The sequence below is a fragment of the Macaca thibetana genome, chromosome 9, assembly GCF_024542745.1.
Source record: "Macaca thibetana thibetana isolate TM-01 chromosome 9, ASM2454274v1, whole genome shotgun sequence".
NCBI lineage: Eukaryota > Metazoa > Chordata > Mammalia > Primates > Cercopithecidae > Macaca > Macaca thibetana.
This window is the reverse complement of record NC_065586.1, coordinates 129062416-129084569: the sequence shown is the minus strand read 5'-3', so window position 1 is coordinate 129084569 and position 22154 is coordinate 129062416. Positions and strand designations below refer to the sequence as shown.

General features: G+C 52.3%; 2 protein-coding genes across 2 annotated transcripts in view; both read left to right on the top strand.

The window, feature by feature from the left end:
- The window catches only part of LOC126963316 (translation initiation factor IF-2-like), a 49121-nt gene extending 33385 nt beyond the window's left edge, over positions 1–15736 (top strand). The window contains exon 2 of the mRNA XM_050805550.1: positions 15198–15736. Within this exon, the coding sequence (XP_050661507.1) occupies positions 15320–15721 (402 nt within the window). The 5' untranslated portion in view covers positions 15198–15319 and the 3' untranslated portion in view covers positions 15722–15736. The remainder of the gene's footprint in view (positions 1–15197) is intronic.
- A 75-nt stretch (positions 15737–15811) lies between these two features.
- The window catches only part of CFAP46 (cilia and flagella associated protein 46), a 108670-nt gene continuing 102327 nt past the window's right edge, over positions 15812–22154 (top strand). The window contains exons 1-7 of the mRNA XM_050803145.1: positions 15812–15902; positions 16290–16414; positions 16673–16804; positions 17318–17382; positions 19613–19777; positions 21243–21366; positions 21857–21951. Of these exons, the coding sequence (XP_050659102.1) occupies positions 15854–15902; positions 16290–16414; positions 16673–16804; positions 17318–17382; positions 19613–19777; positions 21243–21366; positions 21857–21951 (755 nt within the window). The 5' untranslated portion in view covers positions 15812–15853. The remainder of the gene's footprint in view (positions 15903–16289; positions 16415–16672; positions 16805–17317; positions 17383–19612; positions 19778–21242; positions 21367–21856; positions 21952–22154) is intronic.

Below are 22154 nucleotides of genomic sequence, written 5' to 3'. Positions count from 1 at the left end.
CCCCTTTCCAGACCCTGATTGAAATGCCAGCCGGGGAGGGAGACCGGCATCCCTGGAGTGTGGTGGCCCCTGGGAGAGCCGCACCCAGCCAGGTGGTGAGCGGAGATGGTGCCGCAGGCATGCTGGGCAGGTGAGGCCCAGGAGTCCCGGTCCAGGCACGTCGCCTCCAGCGCCCACCTGTCGGTCTGTGTAGGAGGCCAGGATGCCCTGCAGCGGGGATTGGTTGGGGAGGAGCAAAGGGAGAGGAGGGCATCGCTGTGGCCCTCGACAGCCTGGGGGTCTCCACCAGAGTTGGCAAGGCCAGTGCTGGAGGAGTGGCCACATCACCTCCTGCCTCCCCCTGCAGAGCTATGCTGCAACTCCTGACCCCCGAAACGTGGCGCAGAGGCTGCCGTGTGCCTCAAAGCCCAGCTCCCACCCCGGAGATTCAGGCCAGATGGACCCCTGGGCCCTCACCGTGCCTGGAGATGGCGACTGTGCAGAGAAGGTCCTACATGCAGGCAGGCCCCTGGTGCTGGCCCACGGGCTCCAGGGACCTGTGACCAGGAGATGCTGAGCTCAGCGTGTGGTGGTGTGAACATCTGTCAAGTAAGTAAAGGCATGAGGGGAAGAGGAACCCGTCAGAGGACAGGGGTCCAGGGCCAGGCAGGGGATGGCGCCACAAGGACTGAGGGAAGGAGGACGCTGGAATCCCGCTGTCCATGGGAAATTAACCTGAGCAGCTGTTCAAGAGGAGGACGCCTTGAGTCGGGCCAGTGCCTGGAGAACTGGCATGGAGCCTGGGGCTGCGTTTCAGCTGTGCCCTGGGCGAGGCTCGGAGCAGCTAGCTCTGCGGGGACCTTGGCCACAGCTTCTTCCTGCTGCTCCCCAGTCTCATTGCCTCCTTCCGGAGGGTGCACAAGTGACCCCCAAAAGTGCTCCCTAAAGTACTCCTGGGCTTGGGAGCAGGAGCTCCTGGGTCCTCCCACTCGCCTTCCGAAGGGCCCTGCCCAGCCTGGTGTCAGCAGGCATCCCAGGGGGAGGGCCCCGCGGCTCCCCACTGCCTGTCACCTGGCTGTGTGCAAGCCAGGGAGGTCACTGTGATGTCCCGGTTTCCAACTTGGCTGGTAGAGTGGTGACATTTTCTCTCAAATCACTGCATCCTGCCACAGCCGACTGATCTTGCATTTAAAACAGCCGCCCGCTGTGTCCTGGCGCTCAGAGGAGGATAGGGCCTGCCTGTTAATACCCAGACTGTGAGCACACAGGGCGCGGAGAGGCCCTTCAGAGCAGGACGACTAAAATAGCACTGCCAGTGCCCTACAGGAGCAGACCTGCCCGACTCTTTCTTCCTGAGTGCAAGGAAGGGCAGTCGCCCCGACACCCTGTCAAACTGAATGTTTAAAGCTCTGATGTGAGTCACATGGGCGGCCTCCGTGCTAGGGGCCTTGCTGTCAACACACAGGTCTGGGCACCAACATGTCCTAAAGTCCTACCAGGTGCCATGTCCTGCCTGCCCCACACCCCAGGTCCTGTGGGCGTCCCCAGCAGATCCCTCCCCAGCTTCGCAGCTGTCCTCATGGGCACGGGACTCCCTGCTGCAGGCCCGACACAGGCAGGACCCTCCACATGGGTGGGGTCTCTGATCTGTGGATGGAGAGACCCAGCCTCGGTGGTCAGGTAAGGGGTCTGCGTTCATCCAGGAAGGGAGGGACCAAGCGGGAGCTGAGCCCACTGGACCTGCCACCAGCCCACAGTGACCCCCAGGGTCCTGAGCTCAGGACACAGGAGTCCACCTGTCCCCCGCACACTGCATGCAGAGCTCTGCCCTGTTTGTGGAAGCGTGGAGGCGGGCTGGCCTCCTGAGACGGCAGAGAGGGACCACCACTTCAGAGTGGTGGGGGAGGGAGGGGCAAGGGCCCCGGGGTGTCCTCCTTCAGCCTGATGAGGTCGCAGCACCCTCAGAAACAGGATCCTCCCTCAGCCTGATGAGGTCGCAGCACCCTCAGAAACGGGATCCTCCCTCAGCCTGATGAGACCGCAGCACCCTCAGAAATGGGATCCTCCCTGGGTCCTCAGATGAGACCGCAGCACCCTCAGAAACTGGATCCTCCCTCAGTCCTCAGATGAGGCTGCAGTGACTTCAGAAACAGGATATTTGATGCAGGATGTGGCAGAGGGGCTTTCACAGGCCTGTGAGTGAACACAGGGCGGCCTGTCTCCTTTTTTGTATTTTTCACTCTGGTGGATGTCACTTAACCACAGGCCGATTCCACGTGCCTCTCAGCGGGGCGGGAGACAGCCATTAGCCTCCAGGTGCGGGCCCACCCTGAGGGGCTGACACGGATCTGGCCGGCCCCAGGGACCATCAGCTCCAAGCTCAGCTGCACTGAGGGGCAGGGGCTCAGATGAGAGCGCTCAGCCACACAGCACTTCCCAGCAAGACCACTGATCACCCAGACCCAGACACCGGCCACCGCCAGCACACCCTGGAATGACGGACAGGAACTGCCATCAGGGCCAGGCAGGCAAAGCAGGAGCAGCTCACCCCAAGTGGGGCAGCCAAGGACAGGGCCCGAGGCTGAGGCCTGATCTAAAGGAGGCCTCGGAGAATCCTGGGGGGAGATCAATAAGGGGGTCGATAAGGGAACTGGCCATTTATCTGCGGGAAACACTGCCTGCTGCCAACGCTTCTTCAGCAACACGTTTGCCTTTTTACTTGTTTGCGGAGAGGGTTGTCCATTTAGTTTAGTTCCCTGAAAACTCGGGGACGGGAGTCTTTAGGGATAATTTAGTTGGCAGAGGACAGGAATCCGGAGTGCTGACCAGTTGGCTTGGGATGAAATTGCAGGGAGTCAAAGCTGTCCTCTTCTGCTGAACCTGTTCCTGGGTGAGGGTCACAGAACTGGTTGGCAGTTTCAGGTGGGGCCATGCAGTTGTCAGAAATCAAAAACCTGAAGAGACATCTCAGCAGACCGCTGACAGCAGGCCCACCTTAGGTTCACGATAGTGATGATACCTTCAAGAGTAGCTGGGGAAGCTGCAAGTCATATGACCTCCAGAATCACGGCTGGTAATATTTAGAATTCCAGCCCTTCTCATTCTAACTTGGTAGCTGGTGGCCTTTCATTGGTTTTACAAGAGTAGTTTAGCTTTTGGGAAAGGCTATTATTTAAACTATAAACTAAATTCCTTCCCAAGGCTAGTTCAGCCTACGCCCCGGAATGGACACGGACAGTTCGGAGGTTAGAAGCGAGATGGAGTCGGTTGGGTCTGATATCTTTAACTGTCATCACTTCCTTTGTTATAATTTTCAAAGGCAGTTCCAGTTGTATCTGTCCATCTTTCATGGTCTCTGGATTTTGAGTCATGGCCATTCCTCAAGCCAAGGATGTTTACAGTTCTCCTCTTTTTTTCTGGAATGCTTTGGATTTATTTATTTTTTAATTTAACTTGATTTTTCCAGATGCACTTGGTGCGAGTGTGAGGTGAGGCCCAAGTTGGCTCGTTCCTAGCCCGGCCGTCACACGCTGCGGGACCCCCTCTGCGGCGAGCAGGGCACCTTTCCGGCCACTGCATTTCTGGGTGGCTCCACCGTGGTCTGGAGACTCCAGCGGCTCCACTCACCAGTTCACAGCTCTCGAACAGTGCTAACTTCCTACCTCGATGACATGTCTGTTATCTGGTAGGCCTAGTCCACCCTTGCTTCTGCCACAGAATTTTTTTGAATCCATGCATATTTGTCTTTCAAAATAAAACTGAGAATGAACTTGCCCAGTTCTTCACACATGCGTGCACACACACACGTACACACACACACACACACTCGTCGTACATACATTGGCATTGATACGGAATCACACTAAATGTACCAACTCACTTAGGAATAATTAATATCTTTGTAATACTGAGTCTTTCTACCCAAGAATGTGGCAGTCCTTCCTACTTTTTTCCAGTCTTTTCTTCCAGTCGCCAGTAACATTCATGGTCTTCTTTGGGAGTATCTTGTAGTTCCTGGGCATTTTATCTGTGCTGCTGTGGTTGTTGTAAATGGGGTTATTTTCTCATTTTTCTTTTTCTTCTAACTGGTCACCACTTTCTAGGAAGTCTGTGGCTTGTCACCCTGTGTTATGCACCTGCTCTGAGGGTGCCGTCTGGTCAGGGATCAAGTCCTGGGTGTGCAGTGCACAACCTGACCACCCTGACATGCCAGTGCCCTCACCTCCGCCTTTCTCACATTTGTGCCTCTGATTCCTGTCTTTGATCAAATTTCATCAAGGTCATATTGAACATCCTTGCCTTGTTTCTGACAGTGAAAATGACCATAATATTTCCCATTAAGTGGGATGTTGTACATGCCCATTCGTTCCTAATTCATTTAGGGTTTTTACACAAGAATGGATGCTGGATTTTATCAAGTGCATTTTAGACATCTGTGGAAGTAATCACATTTTTCCTTTTACAGCCAGCAACGGGAGGATTAGAGTCATCAATGTCTCAATGTTAAATCATTGACTGGTCCCAATGGATCAATCTTTCTGATCCACTGCCGATTCTGCTGGCTAAGATCCTATTTAAGATTTTTACATTGACATTCACAGGCAAGATTGGCTCGTAGCTTTCACTTTTGTGCTACCTTCATCAAAATTGAATGTCAACATTATTCTGACTTTGAAAATTAATTTTGAAGCTCTCCTTCTTTTGCTATGCTCCAGAATCTTTTAAAAAGCAACAGAGTTACCATCTCCATAAAGATGTTGCACATTTTCCCTGTGAAAATGGCCTGATTTTCTGGGTGGGGCTGGGTAGTTCTTAACAGTTTTCTCTATTTCTTCTACCGTCATTGGTCCATTGAGATATTTTCTCTCTTTGGAGGGGAGCTTTCCTACTTACGTTTTCCTAGAAAAGATAAAATCCGTAACAGCAAAGTGCTGCCGTAGGATTCTTCATTTTAAACGTGTGTGATGTCTCTTTTTCCATTTATTATTTTGTGATTTGTATTTTCTCCATTTTTCTTAATTAGCAACAGGCTGATCAGGTGCTGGGTTTATTTATTGTTGCTTTGGTTCTTCTAATCATCTTCTATTTTTGTCTTTTTAATCCCTTCCTTGTACTTTTTAAAAAATCGTGGCCAGGCGCGGTGGCTCAAGCCTGTAATCCCAGCACTTTGGGAGGCCGTGACGGGCGGATCACGAGGTCAGGAGATCGAGACCATCCTGGCTAACACGGTGAAACCCCGTCTCTACTAAAAAATACAAAAAACTAGCCGGGCGAGGTGGCGGGCGCCTGTAGTCCCAGCTACTTGGGAGGCTGAGGCAGGAGAATGGTCTAAACCCGGGAGGCGGAGCTTGCAGTGAGCTGAGATCCGGCCACTGCACCCCAGCCTGGGCGACAGAGCAAGACTCTGTCTCAAAAAAAAAAAAAAAAAAAAAAAAAAAATCGTAAGTACTTTTTCTCTGAGCACTGCCTTTGGCAGTGATATGTCACAGCTTTCCTTCTTGCTATTTTTGAGATACTCTATTTAATTTATTTAAGTTTTGGTTTGTTCTTGAACCTAAAAGTTGTTTAAGACACAGGCCTTTTATTCAGTGAGTAGGGCTGTTAGTTTCCAGTTGTGTTTTAAATGTCTACTTTTGCTGTCTTATTGTAAATCAAAAATAAAATTTTAAGCCCCTCGACCATCTGAACCAACCCCTCATTTCAGCCAGGGGCATTCCAAAGTTAACCTGAAAACTTAGTTCAGGCTGTGATGGGAGCAGGGAGCTGGATGTGCCTCATTATTCCTCCTCCCTTTTGGAATTACTGATAGAACAGACTCTTTAACTCTGATAAGAAACATTTACAATCTATTTGCTCTGAAACCTGCAACTTGAAGGCCTCATCTGCGTGATTAAAACCTTAGTCTCCACAACTCCTTCTCTTGACCCAGGCGTTCCTTTCTATTGATAATAACTGTTTCAACCAATTGCCAATCAGAAAATCTCTGAATCTGCCTATGACTTGGAAGCCCCCTCCCCCTTCTCATTGACCCACCTTTCCAGACTGAACCAATGCACATCTTACATGCACTCACTGATGCATCTCCCTTGAGTGCATAAAACCAGGCTGTGCCCCAGCCACCTTGGGTGCATGCTCTCAGGGTCTCCTGGGGCTGTGTCACAGGCCATGGTCATTCATATCTGCCTCAGAATAAATATCCTCAAATATTTTACAGAGTTTGACTCTTTTCGTCAACAGTGTTAGCATTGACCAGCCAGAGAGACAAGGGGAAGGAAGAAGAAATGAGTTCTCGCATACAGCCCACCTCCTCCACTCCCCACACGGCCAGCCCCTGCTCTGAGCAGTGTCCCCAGGAGTCTGGGGTTTGGAGTGGAAGCTACCATGCTTTCTGGTTCACTATTTTCTGAGAACTCTTTAAAAAGAAAAAAGAAAAAGAATGACCGCAATGAAACTGCTAAACCACCTGATAATTACAGCAAGAAAATCAAATCAAAGAAAATGTCAATGCACAAAATTAGGACTGGGAATGTGAGACTGACCACAGACAGAGAGCATTAAAGTGCTTGATCCTCAGATCCTCAGATAATGCTTTGCATAACTCTGTGCTAATGATTTGAAAGTTAGGAGGCAATGCAGCTTTTAAGGAAAATTAAGATGGGCAGGATGGACTTGCGGATGGCCCAGTGACTGTGGATAAACTGGGAGGGCTCCGGGTGAGACTGGGGCTGAAGAGAGGTCTGCGGGTCTCACTTCCCCAGCAGGGCATCTGCAGCCATGTCAAGAGGATGCATCCTTCCTCCATGGGACTCCGGGATTTTCTGGCTCTCGAGGGCCTGCATTTCAGAGGGCAGGCTTCTCCTACCCTGCTGCACCCTGCTGAACCTGCACCTGCACCCCTTCCTGCAGGCCGCCCTCTCTCTCTGCACACCTCAGCTGGGAGGAAGGAGAAAGAACACAGCGAGTGATCCCTATTTGTGGGATTTCAGGACATTGGCAAAAGCTTCCATTCCAAATAAAATATCCAGCCCCCTCTGAGTGGCATCTAACTTCCACACTTAGAGACTTTTTCTTTTGACTGAAGCCAAACCTTGCTGCCACTCACTTCTCAGGGGGTGCCAGCCTAGGGAAGGGGCGTTCCTGGAAAGGTCTGCACACCGGGCTGCACACGGTGTTTCCTTCCAAGAGTGGAGAAGAGTGGGGTTTGGAGTCCTCATGCTCCAGGGTCATGGCCTCTGAGACCAGAGGAGCTGCGTTAGTCCCATCGGAATTCCATGCCTCGGGCAGAATTGCACCTGCCATGTTAAGCACATGCTCCAGGAAACCCCTGTGCTCTGGGTTACAGGAGGTTCTACAACAGGCAACTGTGGTCTGCGGTGGCTGAGGTCAGAGCAGAGGTGCCCCAGGGCAGGGTGGGGCCGACTGCAAGGGGCACAGGGGCCTCTGTGTGGTGACCCGGGGGTCTCCATCCTGAGGGGTGTGGGTGACCACGTGCACACGCTTCCAAAACTCACGGAAACACAGCGCTTACCACCTGTTCACTTTGCTGCATGTAAATTATTCTAAAATAAAGGAAGCAGTGAAGCAGCAGGGAAAAGGCAGGTTTGGGATCTTCATCGCCAAGGCTGGCTTCAGGGAAACAAGCGCTGACCGAGACAGGTGGGCACTTGGTGGTAGCGAAGGCTATGAGCCACAGAGAAGCCCCAGCAAACCCTGTGCTCCGAATGACTTGGCATCTGCTGAGAGTGATGGAGCCAGAGGGAGTGCAGGGAGAGCCAGACAGACACTTCAGAGGCCTGAAGAGTGCAGGGAGAGCCAGACAGACACTTCAGAGGCCCGAAGAGTGTCATCAGTAACACAGTTCTAACCAATATGCATCGAACGCCTTTCAAGTGTCCATGGAACAGTCACAAAAATGGACGACATATCTAGGCCCAGAGCAAACCACGAATTCCGAAGCATACACGCAGCCGGGCGACGTTCACCAGTCACAGCGCAGTACCACTGCCGGCTGAAGTCAATACCATGAAACGGAAAACCTCACCATCTGAACATTTTTAACTCTCTAACATAACTATTAAGCCAAAAGAAAATAAAGTTCTCTTTACAGAATATCTAGAAAACAATGAAGAAGAAAATCCACTGTTCAGGAAAATATCTCTGAAGTTTGAAATTGAGAAAAATTAGTGGTGGAGTGATTTTAATATCACAGCAGAGCACTCGCCCCTCCCTCGGAAAATGCCGCCTCGCTGCCTTCCCGGTCATGGCCCTCAGGGCTGCCGTACTGCAGCCCCATGAAGCTGGAGGGCGTCTTACAGAAAGATGATAATGGGGACATTTTTTTAGCTTAGTAGAGAAGATAACCCTAGAGGTTACACTTTTTGTAGGACATGAACCAGGTTTGGACCTAACTTATCTAATGATCTCATAACCCCAGAATAAAATTCTAAGCCCCCCAGTTGACTGAATGGACTTCCTCTGGGCCAAGGGGACCCCAGGAAACCTGAGAAACTGGATTATTGATGGGAAGGGAGGCTGGGCTCCCCCTCCCTGTTGGAGTTTAGGCACAGCTGACCAGCATTTACACTAAAGTAGAGATCATAAGACTGACAGACTTTTTGTGGCAATTAGATACCAAATGCCAACCTGACTCTGGCATAGCATCGCGTGACAGCAGATAGCAGACCCTAAAGAAAATCACAATATTTTACTCCCAAATACGTGTCTTTGACATGTTTTGAAATGGCTGGGCAAAGTGCGCTCTTGTAGGGGAAAATTGTGTCTATAGAGACTGGCCTTCCCTTACTAGGTCCTTTCCTGATCCAGGAGAGATTTACATAAGAGATTTCCGGCACCTTTTAAGGTCCAGAAAGAGGCGTTTATCATTTATTCTCTCTTAAGCTACTTCATGTACGAAACAAGAACGACCTTGACTTCCACAATCTCTGATCTTAAGCATTTCTTTCTGCTGACTTCAACTGAAGCAAACCTTAACATTTTCAACCAATTGCTAATCATAAAATCTTTGAATCCACCTAAGCCCTGAAAGCCCCCGTGCTGCCTGGCTTCAAGATGTCTCACCTTTCCAGGCTGAACCAATGTACAACTTAGATGTGTTGATTTGCCTGTAACTTCTGTCTCCCTAAAATATGTAAAACCAAACTGTAACCCAACCACCTTGGGAACACATTTTCAGGAACTCTTGAAACTGTACCCTGGTCCATGGCCACTCATATTTGGCTCAGAAGAAACTTCTTTAAATATTTTAGAGTTTGGCCTTCCTCATCAACAATCTCCCTCCCATTTAATTTCAATTCCTCAAATACTCTGTGAAGTCATGCTGTCTTTCTATCCGTTACCTCATTCATGAGTTAAAGAGAACCTGGCCACAGAGACCAGATATTTGTATAAAAAAGTTTTAACAGTTTGAGAATTGAGCTTTTACAAGACATGTCAGAAATTATTAGGCACAGCCAAGAGTGCTCAGATAGAAATTCATAGTCTCACATGCTTATCAGTTAACAAGAAAACATGAAAATAGGTAAATTAAACATCCAATTCAAGAACTGCAAAACACAGCTAAGTGAGGCAGACAGAAGGACTTTGTAAACCACAAATAAAATTCTAAGCCCTGACCATCTGAATGGACCCTGCCTCTCAGTCAAGGGCATTCCAAAGTTAACCTGAAAACGTAGTTCAGGCCATGATGGGAAGGGGGAGCTTGACGTGTCTCATTATCCCTCCTCCCTGTTGGAATTCCTGAGAGAACAGACTCTTTAACTGTGATAAGAAACATTTATGATCTGTTCTCTCTGAAGCCTGTTACCTGGAAGCTTCACCTCTGTGATGAAACCTTGGTCTCCACAACCTCTTATCTTAACCTGGACATTTCTTTCTAAGTCTTTAGACAATAACTTGACTCAACCAATTGCCAATCAGAAAATCCTTGAATCTACCTATGACCCGGAAGCCCCCCACTTCCAGTTGTCCCCGCTTTCCAGACGGAGACAATGTACGTCTTACATGTGTTGACTGATGTCTCACGTCTCCCTTAAAGATATAAAACCAAGCAACCAAGCGTGGCCTGACCACCACAGACACGTGTTCTCAGGAACTCCCGAAGGCTATGTCACAGGGCCATTGGCCACTCATATTTGGATCAGAATAAATCTCTTTAAATATTTTACAGAGTTTGATTATTTTCATCAACAACTTTCTAAGGAGTAAAGAAGAAATTAATGGTTTGAAAAGCAGGAAATGATAGGATCAGTTAATAGGCACCAAAGCTGGTTCTTTTAAAAAAAGAAAACAATAAAATACAGAAACCATCAACAAACCTAACCAAAAAAAAAAAAAAAAGTAAAATCAGAAATAAGCATCAGAAAATAGCCCAGATGCAGAGTGAATGAAAAACAACTATGACAAGACTACTTTGTTCAACACTATGCATATTGAAATCTGGATGAAATGAATGCTTTTTCAGGAAAATATTATCAAATTGATTTTGGAGGAGCCAATTACCACAGGAGAAGTAGACGCTGCTGTTAGAGAGCCACGCCAGTCACCCACCCACACTCACGTCGGAGGAAGGAGCCACACCAGTCACCCTCCTGCACTGTAGATCCCCAAACGCCATCAGCTCAAAATGATCCTTACACCACAAAGTGTGAGCTGGATCCCTTCACACACCTGCACATATACACACACATGCATGTGCTTACACATATGTACACATGCACACCCAAATAAACACATATACATATGTGTGGTTACATGAACACACACACTTGTACACATATACATGCACACATGCACCTACACACATGCACATAGATACACATACAGTGCACGTATACACATATACATCCATATCCACACAAATGCACACATGAACATGGTTACATATGAGTACATATGCTCACACATATACACATATCTCCATCTACACATATACATCCACATGAACACTCATGCATACATATGCTTACACATCCATGTGTACACACATAGACACACGCACACACAATACACATGTACACACATGGCCACACAACGCACATGCCTACATGTACTTACACACATTTACACATGCACACATAAACATTCACATGAAGACAACATACATATACATATGCACACATATATACCTGCTCACACATTCATATAGACACACGTGCTTTACACATATATGCAGCATGTGCATACACAAATAAACATACCCCCACACACATGCATACATACACACACTTGCTCCAAATGAGAAAGAAAAGTCCACCTTACAAGTTCTCGCAAACCTTAAGGAACATGTCATTACAATGCTATGAACCAGTCCAGGAGCACAGAAGGAAAGATCAAGCTTCCACATTCTTTGTTTGAAAAGAATCACAGAATCACTTTCCATATCAATATCGAGGCGCATATTCTTAGTGTTAGCAAACAGACGCACACGGAAGCGAGTGAGAAAGCCCATCATGGCTGGATCAGAAGACACACCGTCTTATGCCGGTTCTCTTTAAATCAACCTGTACTGGAGAAAATGCCAACAGTGTGCTTTTGGCTGTGTTTTGTGTTTATTTTTTAAACTAGACCAGATGTTTCAGCATTTACATCAAAATAAACATGCAAATACAGTCTTACAAAACGTTGAAGAGCGAGGTCTCAGAGAAGAGAGTGCTGCCACTGTCCAAGCACACCGTGAACTGCAGCAACCTCCGCAGTGGGGCCTGCTGGACCCAGAGTTCAGAACGAGGCTCTGCTCTAATGACACAGGAAGACTCAAAAATATCTTCGAGTGAATGGATGGTTAGCTAGCTGGAAACCATGATGCTAAACAGGGTATGATGCAACTGCCATTTCTGTGAACCAAAAAAGAATATACACGTACACATCACCTGTGCACAGTGTCTGCAGAGGGCAGAGGGCAGGCAGGTAGAAGCATTAATTAAGAGCTGCAGATTCATCAGATAAAAATGTGGGACCCCAGGTTAGGTGCTGGGATGCAGCAATGCTGGGTTCCTGGGATCTTGGGATGCTGGGGGTGCCGGGGGTGGTGGGATGCTGGCGTGCTGGGATACATGGAGGCTGGGATGCTGGGATGCTGGGATGCTGAGATGCTGGGGTGCTGGGATCCTGAGTGCTGGGTGCAGGGCTGTTGGGGATGACGGTGGATATTCTCCTTTCCGTCTTTTCAGGGGCGTGTGCACACCACCCTCTGGCATTTTCCTGGAAACTGCCGGAACTTGGCTGCCGGGCTGCTGGCATGCTCCACGTTCAGGGCTGTCCCATCGGGAAAGGTGCCTGTGGGGGTGAGGAGACCCTCTTCTGATCCTCCTGCTTTCCTGGGGGGTGAAGCTGCTTTCCCTGAACACATCAGGCCCCGCCCCCCCAGCCGCAGGACCCCACAGTGTGGTCTTTGTCCCCCAGGGGCAGTGCTTTCTGTCCCTTTTGTTCTCTGCTGATCCCCAGAGCCTGGCCCTGCACAGGTCGTCAGTGATGTCTGTGGATTAGAGATCCGTTCCCCTGTGCCTCCACAGGGGAGGGCCACACGTGCGCACACATGCACACTCACACACACAGGGTCACACACACAATCATGCTTACATGTCACACACTATACACACGCACTCTTGTGTACACGTGGCACACACAGCCCAGCCACACGTTCACACCCACTCTCCCTCCTGCTGATATTCTCACAGTCACACACATGCACTCACCACGCCCTCCCCTAGTGGGCTCTGGGGTTCCACCAACCGTAGCTGGATGGCCACCCCGTGGCCTTCACCACTGCGTGGCCCAACACAGAGGTGTATTGGGGGTCAGCTCCTCCTGGTTCCCTGGGCAACATTATCCTGCGGGGCCAGGCTCAGTCGGCCCTCACATGTGGGGATCCCAGCCCAGCCCCCTTTCCCAGACTCCACATTCGGATTCTCAAGCTGTGGGCAAAGTAGCCGTGCTGGCACTGACTGGCCCCAAAGTGAAACCGATGCCGCAAAGCACTGCTGTGCCAGACGCCAGCCAGGCAGAGTGAGAACAGGACAGGCCCTTGGGACAGCGGTGCGGGTCGGCTTCCAGCTGACTTTGGGGTCCCCAGGACCCCCTTTCTGGAGGGGTCACCAAGCCGGGGCTGGGCTCCACCTGGCCATTGTGAGATGTGCAGCTTTGTGAGCCGGTGCTGCCCCTTGGGCAGTTTAAACAGCAGTGGTGGGAGGATGTGCAAACGCCCCCAACCAGGGGCTTCATTTTCGCACTTCACTAGAGAGCCTGCTTGCCAGCACCCCGCTACCAGGGACCCTCCATGCCTCCCCAACTCCACCCACCCCCTTCTCTAGCTCCCCTAGGGGAGGGTGGCACCTTGCTCTTCTGAGCGGCGGCGGGGAGAGCCGGGACCCCGCACATCACCACGTCCCTCCTGCCCCCAGCTTCTGCTTGCCTGTCCCCGGGAGCTGGGATTCCAGGCCGATTTCAACTAAGTTCTCTTTTAAGTGCATACACACCAGTGGGATTTGCTTACTGGCCTCGCTTGTGCTGGAAGAAACTCTGTCTTTAACTTCTGTTCTGCTCATGTATATATTCCGAGATGTTTTAAACAACAATTCAACCATCTTCCTGGCTTTCACCTGGTGAAATTACAAATGTTCAGAATTCTCACCACCTTCTGGTTAAGCAAGTGTCGTGGGTTGAACTGTGTCCCCCTGAAACTCTCATGCTGGAGTCCTAGTCTCACAACCTCAGGATGTGACCTTATTTAGAGACAAGGTCTTCACGGAGGTGATCTGTTTAACGGGAGGTCTCAGGGTGGGCCCTACACCCCATGGCTGGTGTCCATATAAGATGGGCACATTTGGACACCAAGAAACAGACGACAACCACATACGGCCACGCGGGGTGCCTTCCGAGGAACCAGCTCCGGCCGCACCTTCATCTTGGCCTTCCCGCCTCCTGTCCTGCTGTTTAAGATGCCTGAGAGAGTGCCCCGTGATGGCAACGCCAGCGGGCACATATACAGCAGGCATCTGGGGTCCAGCCTGGGAACCCAGACACAGACACCGTCTCTACCTGGCAAGATGGGGCAACAAAATGTGAAATGAATAGATCCAGTCTCTGCTCCCAAGACCCAGCACAGGGCTCCAAAAACCCTCGGAATTTCCTGGGTGATGGCAGCAGATTCTTTTGTTCAAATGAGGTGAGGCTTGGTGGCTCCTGGAGGGGGGCCGGTCACCAGAGAGACCAGCCAGGATTAGCACCTGCAGCTCTCAACCCTGCACCCACCCTCCTCCAGGCATCATCCACCATGATCTGATGGAGCCTCCATAAGAATGCCCGGACTACTGGTCCGCAGCAGTGCCGGGCTGCTGCACACATCCACGTGCCAGGAGGGTGGTGCCCCCCACTCCACGGGGACAGATGCTCCTGTGCTGGGGACCCTTTCGGACCCTGCCCTGTGCCCTGACCCACCTAGCTGCCCATCTGCGGCCTTTCTCATCTCCTTTTCCTGCGTTCTGTGATAATTTTGTGTTACATTCTTGATATTTAAGGCTAATGTGTAACTAGAAAACTGAGTTTTAATATTTAATGCCCTTGGATTTGGGAAATCTCTTACTACATTATGTTTGGAGATACTTTCTCTGCGGGGTAAAATATTTTATCGAGGCTGTACCCATGTGTGGAGTGTCTTTACCAACAAAGGCCGTACCCATGTGTGGAGTGTCTTTACCAACAAAGGCCCATTTGAGAACTATCTTTGGGAAGGAATATGGTCATCTAGCAGGGATCTGAGGATGCCAACTTCAAGACGGGGTGAGGTTCCAGGAGCCTGAGAAACATGATGTTCAGGTTTCAAAACTATGTCAAGGCAGCTTATTTGATCCCATGTAGGTATGGTGGCCCTCTCCCGGGTGGAATTCCACTCTCCCAGGTGGGCCTCTCCCCGGGGGTCCTCTCCCAGGTGGGCCTGCCCCAGGTGGGCCTCCCCTAGAGCTCCCGGAGCGCGCCCACCCCAGGGTGAGTCCTGGGCCCTCCCTGCCCCAGGCCGACCCAAGTCCTTCAGTGGCTCGGGCTTCCCTGCGCTCGGGCTGCGCGCCCCGTCCAGTCTCCAATTCAGTCCCCGGCTGGGAGGGAGGTGGGGAGCCCCGAGGGGCAGGTGGCCGCGCCGCTCCCCGCTCCCTGGGGGCCGGGCTCTGCGTCTGCTCGTCCCGCCCCGCTCCGCTGCCAGGTCTCAGCTCGCCCCCGGGGCGGCCCCTCCACGCCCGCAGCCCGCATTTCCTCTGCGCGACTTTCTGTGCCCGCTGCACTTCCAGGACCGTGGCAGGGGCAAGTCACCGCCTGTTAAAGTAATGACGGAATGAGGGAGGGAGGGGGAGAGAGAGAGAGAGAGAGAGAAAAGAGAAGAGAAGAAGAGAAGAGAAGAGAAGAAGGAAAGAAAAAAAGGAAGAGAACGAACGAGCGGAGGAGCGCAGGCGCGAAGGACGCAGTCAGAAGTTCCCGGGAAAGGGGGAGGGTGCGCCCGGTGCCAGGACCACAACCCGGGCACACAGGAGCCCTGAGCGGGGAGAGGAGGCCGGCGCGGACCCCCCGGCGCCCCCCAACGCCGCCCTCCCCCGCCGCCTTCCCTCCCTTTCTTCTTCCCGCCACTCGCCGGGGGTCGCCGCCCCGGTGTCCGGGCTCCGCGGAACTGGCGGCGGGGCGGGCGAGCGCGCGGCGTTGTTCGCCTTCGCCGAAGTGTGGCCCCGCCGCCGCCCCGTAGCCCGCGCGTCCGCGTCCCTTTCGGTCTCCAGGCAACCGTCGCCGGGTCCTCGCGGCGGGAGAACCCAACCGACCCTGGCGGCGGGACGCACCGCGGACCCCAGAAAGGGCGGACGAGCCGGGCGCCGGCGTCATGGACCTGGTCATCACGCAGGAGCTGGCCCGCGCCGAGAGCCAGCAAGGTGACCCCAGACCCGCCACGACCCCCGCCCCAGGGAGGCCCCGGACCCGCCACGACCCCCGCCCCGGGGTGACCCCGGACCCACCACGACCCCTGCCCCGGGGTGACCCCAGACCCGCCACGACTCCCGCCCCGGGGAAGCCGCGGACCCTCTCATCCCAGCCTGCCAGATGGGTGACCCCTCGAGGGCCACAGCCGGAGCCTCCCACCTCCCGATTGTCTGACCAGGGCAAACATACAGGAAGGTGCCCACACCGCTGCTCCCAGGCGGCGACTGCTGCTGTGGCCGGGGCCTGAGGCGGCTGCCTGGGGCCTTCGGGATCGCGTTCTCCGGCTCACTTCTCCCAGCCCAGTGACCAAACCTTCCTCAACCGCCTGTTTGGGACAGATGCTGCGTCCTTGAAGAAGGCCTATGAGTTGATCAAATCGGCCAACCTAGGGAAATCGGAGTTTGACCCCTCAGAGAGCTTCAGCCCAGACCTGTTTGTTCTGTGTGCAGAGCAGGCCCTCAAGGTAACTAGTTCCCGGGATCCTCGGTCAGGGCAGCTTTGACAGGGAGATGGGGGGCCTCTGGGCATCTAGTGGATGCAGAGTGGGGCTGGGGAGAGGCAGCTCCTGGCCGGGCAGTCAAGGGGCCAGGATGGAGGGTGGGGGCTGCAAACAGGCTGCACCGGTGCTTGGGGCCTGTTCTGAAAGCGGCCCCATGTGTTTCTGGGCAGGGAGGCCACCACCTTCAGGTCTGTGGTCTTCCATGGTGGTGTTCTCTTGCAGATGGGGCAGCCAGAGGTGAGCGAGGACTGCATCCAAATGTACTTCAAGGTGAAGGCGCCCATCACCCAGTTTCTGGGCCGAGCGCACCTGTGCAGGGCCCAGATGTGTGCCCCAAAGTCGGCAGAAAACCTGGTGAGAGGTGTCCTGTGCCCCTTCTCCCCAACAGTTCAATTTTCACCCCACCTCCAGAACAGTGCCAGCCTAGACCAGGCTTTAAATCGTTCTTAGGGTAGTAGAGTGAAGGAATTTCCAGAGTGACACGAAACTTGCACCATTTCCCGTTCATGCTTTTTGCTCAAGTAGTGGTATCTGACATGCAGGACCCCTGGACCTTTGCCTCGTCGCAGTGTGGTCTCTGTGGCATCTGCACCTGCAGCTGCCCCGAGTGGGCAGAGGGGAGCTGGGGTGGGGCGGGTGTGCTGGAGCACAGGCACTGCGGTTTCTGATGCCTCGTTGTGTCTGTGGGACGGGAACCCGGGTGCAGGTCCACGACATCGCCACGACACTCAGGCTGTCTGCCACACCGTCACCTGTGGATACACAGGGGGTACCAGGCCAACCATGAAGGAGCCGTGGCATCTGCAGACAGGGCAATGAGCAGGGTTCAGTGTTTCAGTCTAATTGTGCTTCTTTATGTTGCCTTAGGAGGAGTTTGAAAATTGCGTGACTCAGTACATGAAGGCCATAAACTTTGCCAAAGGAGAACCGAGGTAGGTGAAATTGAAGTGGCCTTTTCTCATTGACCGGGTGAAAGACTTCAGAGCCAGAACTTACCAAGTGGGTGTATTTATTTGAACTGTGGGTTTTCCCCTCATTTGTGGTTTGTGATTTTCATGCACGTGTGATCACTGCCTCATCTCGTTAGCGTGTGGACTAGGCCACATTCATGCAGAATTCCGAGTCACAGCCTCTTCAGCACTCGGCGGTTTTTGTGATTTTAGGTGGCTGTGAAGAGGCTGTTTTCTGCCGGGCGTGGTGGCACAAGCCTGTAATCCCAGCTACTGGGGAGGCTGAGGCAGGAGAATCACTTGAACTCGGGAGGTGGAGGTTGCAGTGAGCCCAGATCACGCCACTGCACTCCAGCCTGGATGACAGAGCGAGACTCCGTCTCAAGAAAAAAAAAAAAGTCTGTTTTCTCCAGGACCTCCCTTGGTGTACCCCCAGAGCGCCCGGCTCCTTCCCCAGGGTTCCTTCTTCGGCCCAGCGTGCCTTTGCTGCCCTCTAGCGGGCGGCTTGGCCAAGGCCGCTGTCCCTGCGGAGGCGACTCCAGCATAACTTTCTACAAAATCAGTGCTTTCTGCACAAAAACAAATATCATGCTTGAAACTGTTAAGCTTGCACAAAACTGATTCATATCCTATGCAAATCAGTTTTGTGCAAGCTTGGCAGTTTCAAGCATATTTGTTTGAATATATATCACATATTTGAATAGGATACAATGTTTGGAGGAGATTTAAATAGAAGCTGTGGGTTCCCTGGTCCCTTCTACCCACATTGGCCTGCTTGTCTGCTGGTGGCCCTCTCTGGTCACACTCTGTTGCAAGTGGTGGGGATGTAGGGCTCAGCCCAAGAGATCTTCCCTGCATGGGGACGGGGATGGGGAGGCCCAATCTCAAGCCACAGATTCTAAAGATAAGGGTGTTTCCGAGGGAGGTGTGATGCGGGAGTGGCGGGTACCACGGGAAGGAGGCTGCTCTGCTCCAGGACCCTCGGGGGCACTGTGGATGGACCATGGGGTGACAGAGCCTTGCCAGAGGTCAGGATCATCTTTGGGAAAGGGCCAGGTTGTGTGGAGAGAGAGGGCAGCACTGGCTTGTCCAGGGCAGTGGCAGTGGGACAGGAGACTGTGAGCCCGACCACGGGCATGTGGAGGCCATAGTGGGGATTTGCAGAGAGCCACTTACAGGGAGGAGATGGATTCCTTTCGAGGTGCGGCATCCAGGGAGAAGCAGCAGGCCACTGGAGTCCCATGGCGACCCCTCTGACTCAGGCAGGCGTGACCGTCTGGTCAGGACACCCCGCACCTCCGCTCCTCTCCTGAAAACCTGGAAACAAGATGAGTCCTGTCCCAGGGTCACATGGTGGCTCTGAGTAAACTCAGAGGAGTGGGCTTGCCACAGCCACCCTGGCGTCCTCCTCCCACCTGGGCATTGAGCAGTGCTGGTACACCTGGTGGCCAGCCCAGGACCACCAGGCACAGAGGCCCTACAGGACAGAGCTGGCCTGCCCTGCTGTGGAGTGGCCCTAGAGTGAGAAAGGCAGATGGGCCCAGATTCCCTTACTTCAGTCCCTGCAATGGCTCCCTGCTGCCCAGGGAGAGGCCCAGACCCCTGAGAGGGGTCTCTGTTTAGTCTTCCAGTCCACCCTCCTCCACTTCACACTGTATGCTGGCAGACAGGAACTTTGTTTCCCAAAGGCTCCTCCTTGTCTTCCATCTGCCTGACCTTCTTTTCCTCTACTACTGTCTTGGCTGCATCCTGACATCTTTCAGGTCACGGCAGGCATGTAACCTCCTCCAGGAAGCCTTCCTTGATTCCCTCTGTCCTTGCCCATTCTTGTCTATCCCTTGAGAGCCAGAGGAGGCCTTGGTCAGTGGTGTGTTTTCAAGGGAAGGGGGCCGATCAGTTTGTGGAATGATTGAGGAAGGAGGCCCTGGTCTGGACTCAGGAGCCTGTGGCCGGGTCATCACAGCTGGGCCTGCACTAGAGCCATGGCACGTTGGATGCAGGGCCGCCCAAGGCTGTCCCAGGGAAGGGCTCTGCATCCTGGTGCTCCTGCAGGCTGGGCCAAAGCTTCTCAGATGGGGCTGCTGCTGTCTGCTGGGAGAGGACCTGAGGCCCCTCCTGAGAGGGGCTCCGGAGACACAGTGGCCCCTTGGTTTTGCAGCTTGGGCTGGCTAGGCTTTGACCGCGTTCTCCACGTCCTCTGCTTGTGCCGTAGGTATTACTTTTTGGTGTACAATGCATCAGTCCTCTACTGGCAGATGGTGAGGCCGTTCCTCGAGCCTGGATATCGCCACCATCTGATCCCCAGCCTTTCCCAAATTGTAAACGTGCTGAGTCAGACCGAGGAGGAAGACAAGGAGTGGCACGCCGAGCTGATGCTGTGAGTTGAGCTCGCCGTGCCCTCCGTGGCCTCCCAGTGGGCTGCCCTCCAACTCTGAGGCCACCACCCCTTCTCCTGGCGGGGCGGATGGGAGTTCCACATCACTGGGGTACACTCCGTGTGCGTTTTCTCCCACAGTCACAAGTTTCTGTGTGTCTTGTCCGAAGGTTGTTTCCAAAATCTGTAGATGACGTTTGCCGTGCCCTGGTTATGAGGTTATGACAACAGAACAAGATACTGTGTTTAGACTCACGGCAAAGCAGACGTGACCCTGCGCCACCCAGCCTGGCTCCCGGTTTTAAAATCTTAGCTCTGAAAGTATTAATGCAGTAGGTGTTTTAACAGCATAAAACCAAGCGGAGTCAGCATGTCCGGAGCCCAGGCGGCCCTGCGAGGAAGCTGGGGCAGCACGGGGCAGGCCGGCCTTGCCTGGCCTTAGCCCTGAGGGGTCACTGCAGACTGTCACCAATGCCTCGGTCACTGTGCTGGGCGGCGGAAAGGAAATGGGTCCGAGTGTCTGTGGAGCTCTGTGTGCAGGCCGGGGACGGGTGGATGTCTCCAGTGAGGATCCCAGCTGTGCCAGCTCCAGAGTGGTCCTCCTCGACCCCAACCCAGAGCCTGCAGGTGTGGGTTTCCTGCCATATGGCCTTTTGGGGAACCTTTGAAGAATATCAGTACAGATCTTTCATTTCAAAATGCCCCGGTGCTAGCGGTAACGAGCTGTCTGGCACCTGCTGGCCGTTCCCAGTGAGCCGCACGGCCTGGTTCTGGCTGAAGAAGCTGACCGCGGGGTAGCTTTTAAAGTTTGTGAAACACAAAATATATAATGGTTTAATAGCCTGGTTATTAGAGAGGAGAAAACAGTTTCAGCCGGGTTGACCAGTGGCGCGTGTCTGTCTGGTTATTAGAGAGGAGAAAACAGTTTCAGCCGGGTTGACCAGTGGCGTGTCTGTCTGGTTATTAGAGAGGAGAAAACAGTTTCACCGGGTTGACCAGTGGCGCGTGTCTGTCTGGTTATTAGAGAGGAGAAAACAGTTTCACCGGGTTGACCAGTGGCGCGCGTCTGTCTGGTTATTAGAGAGGAGAAAACAGTTTCAGCCGGGTTGACCAGTGGCGTGTCTGTCTGGTTACTAGAGAGGAGAAAACAGTTTCACCGGGTTGACCAGTGGCGCGCGTCTGTCTGGTTATTAGAGAGGAGAAAACAGTTTCACCGGGTTGACCAGTGGCGTGTCTGTCTGGTTACTAGAGAGGAGAAAACAGTTTCACCGGGTTGACCAGTGGCGTGTCTGTCTGGTTACTAGAGAGGAGAAAACAGTTTCACCGGGTTGACCAGTGGCGTGTCTGTCTGGTTATTAGAGAGGAGAAAACAGTTTCAGCCGGGTTGACCAGTGGCGCGCGTCTGTCTGGTTACTAGAGAGGAGAAAACAGTTTCACCGGGTTGACCAGTGGCGCGTCTGTTATCTAGGGAACTTCTGGAGTGTTATCTGCAAGCCGGAAGAAAGGAGGAGGCTGCCAGGTTCTGCTCCACTGCAGCTCCGTTCATCAAGTCTCACGTGCCGCAGAAATACCGGCAGATGTTCTCCGTTATGGTAAATGAGCGTATTAGAAATAGAGACGTAAGAAGTACTTTTCTTAAAAGTCATTGTTGAGAAAACTGCATAGAAATTACATAAGTTTGCTGAGAGATATAAAAATGTATATGTATAGATACATGAACAAAAATATATAAACATATTAAAAAGAAATAGCAGTTCATCCAACGTATAGAACTGTGACATTTTGAAAGCAAAACAGGGTCTTTTGCCTTTATCGTCCCTCTTTGAATTTTTCCTTTCTAATAGCTTTGAATTTTTTTGAAGTTAATAGAAAATTCACAAAGATACAAGTAATTACTACAAGAATATGTACCAAAAGCATTCATCAGCAATTCATTTTTAAATATGGGGAATCAGCTTAAGTTGTATCTGAAAAACTAGATACAAAATTTAATTAATGAGAAAATAAAATCTAGACACAAAATCTGAACCTCTCACCTAATTGTTTGAATCCAGATTAATAATCTCTTCAATTTTATGACAGGTTCGTCATGAATTAATGGACAAACTTCAGTTAAAGGAAGAAAAGAAAAATTCCATTAGCCTGTCAGTCACTTTCTATATTAATATGCTAAAAGCGTAAGTCATTTTGGGAGGGAGAGTTTCACAAGTGCTGGGCTTGGGAGCGCTCTGTCCCCTCCATGGGGGGAGGTGCTGTGTCCAGGGGCCTGTGAGTCTGGAGTTGCAGTGAGTGGAGCTGGAGAGTGGGAGCCTGGGACTCCCCAGGGTGTGGGGATCCGAAGGCCACCCCCAATCCGTGGCCCTGCCTCCCTCCCAGCATG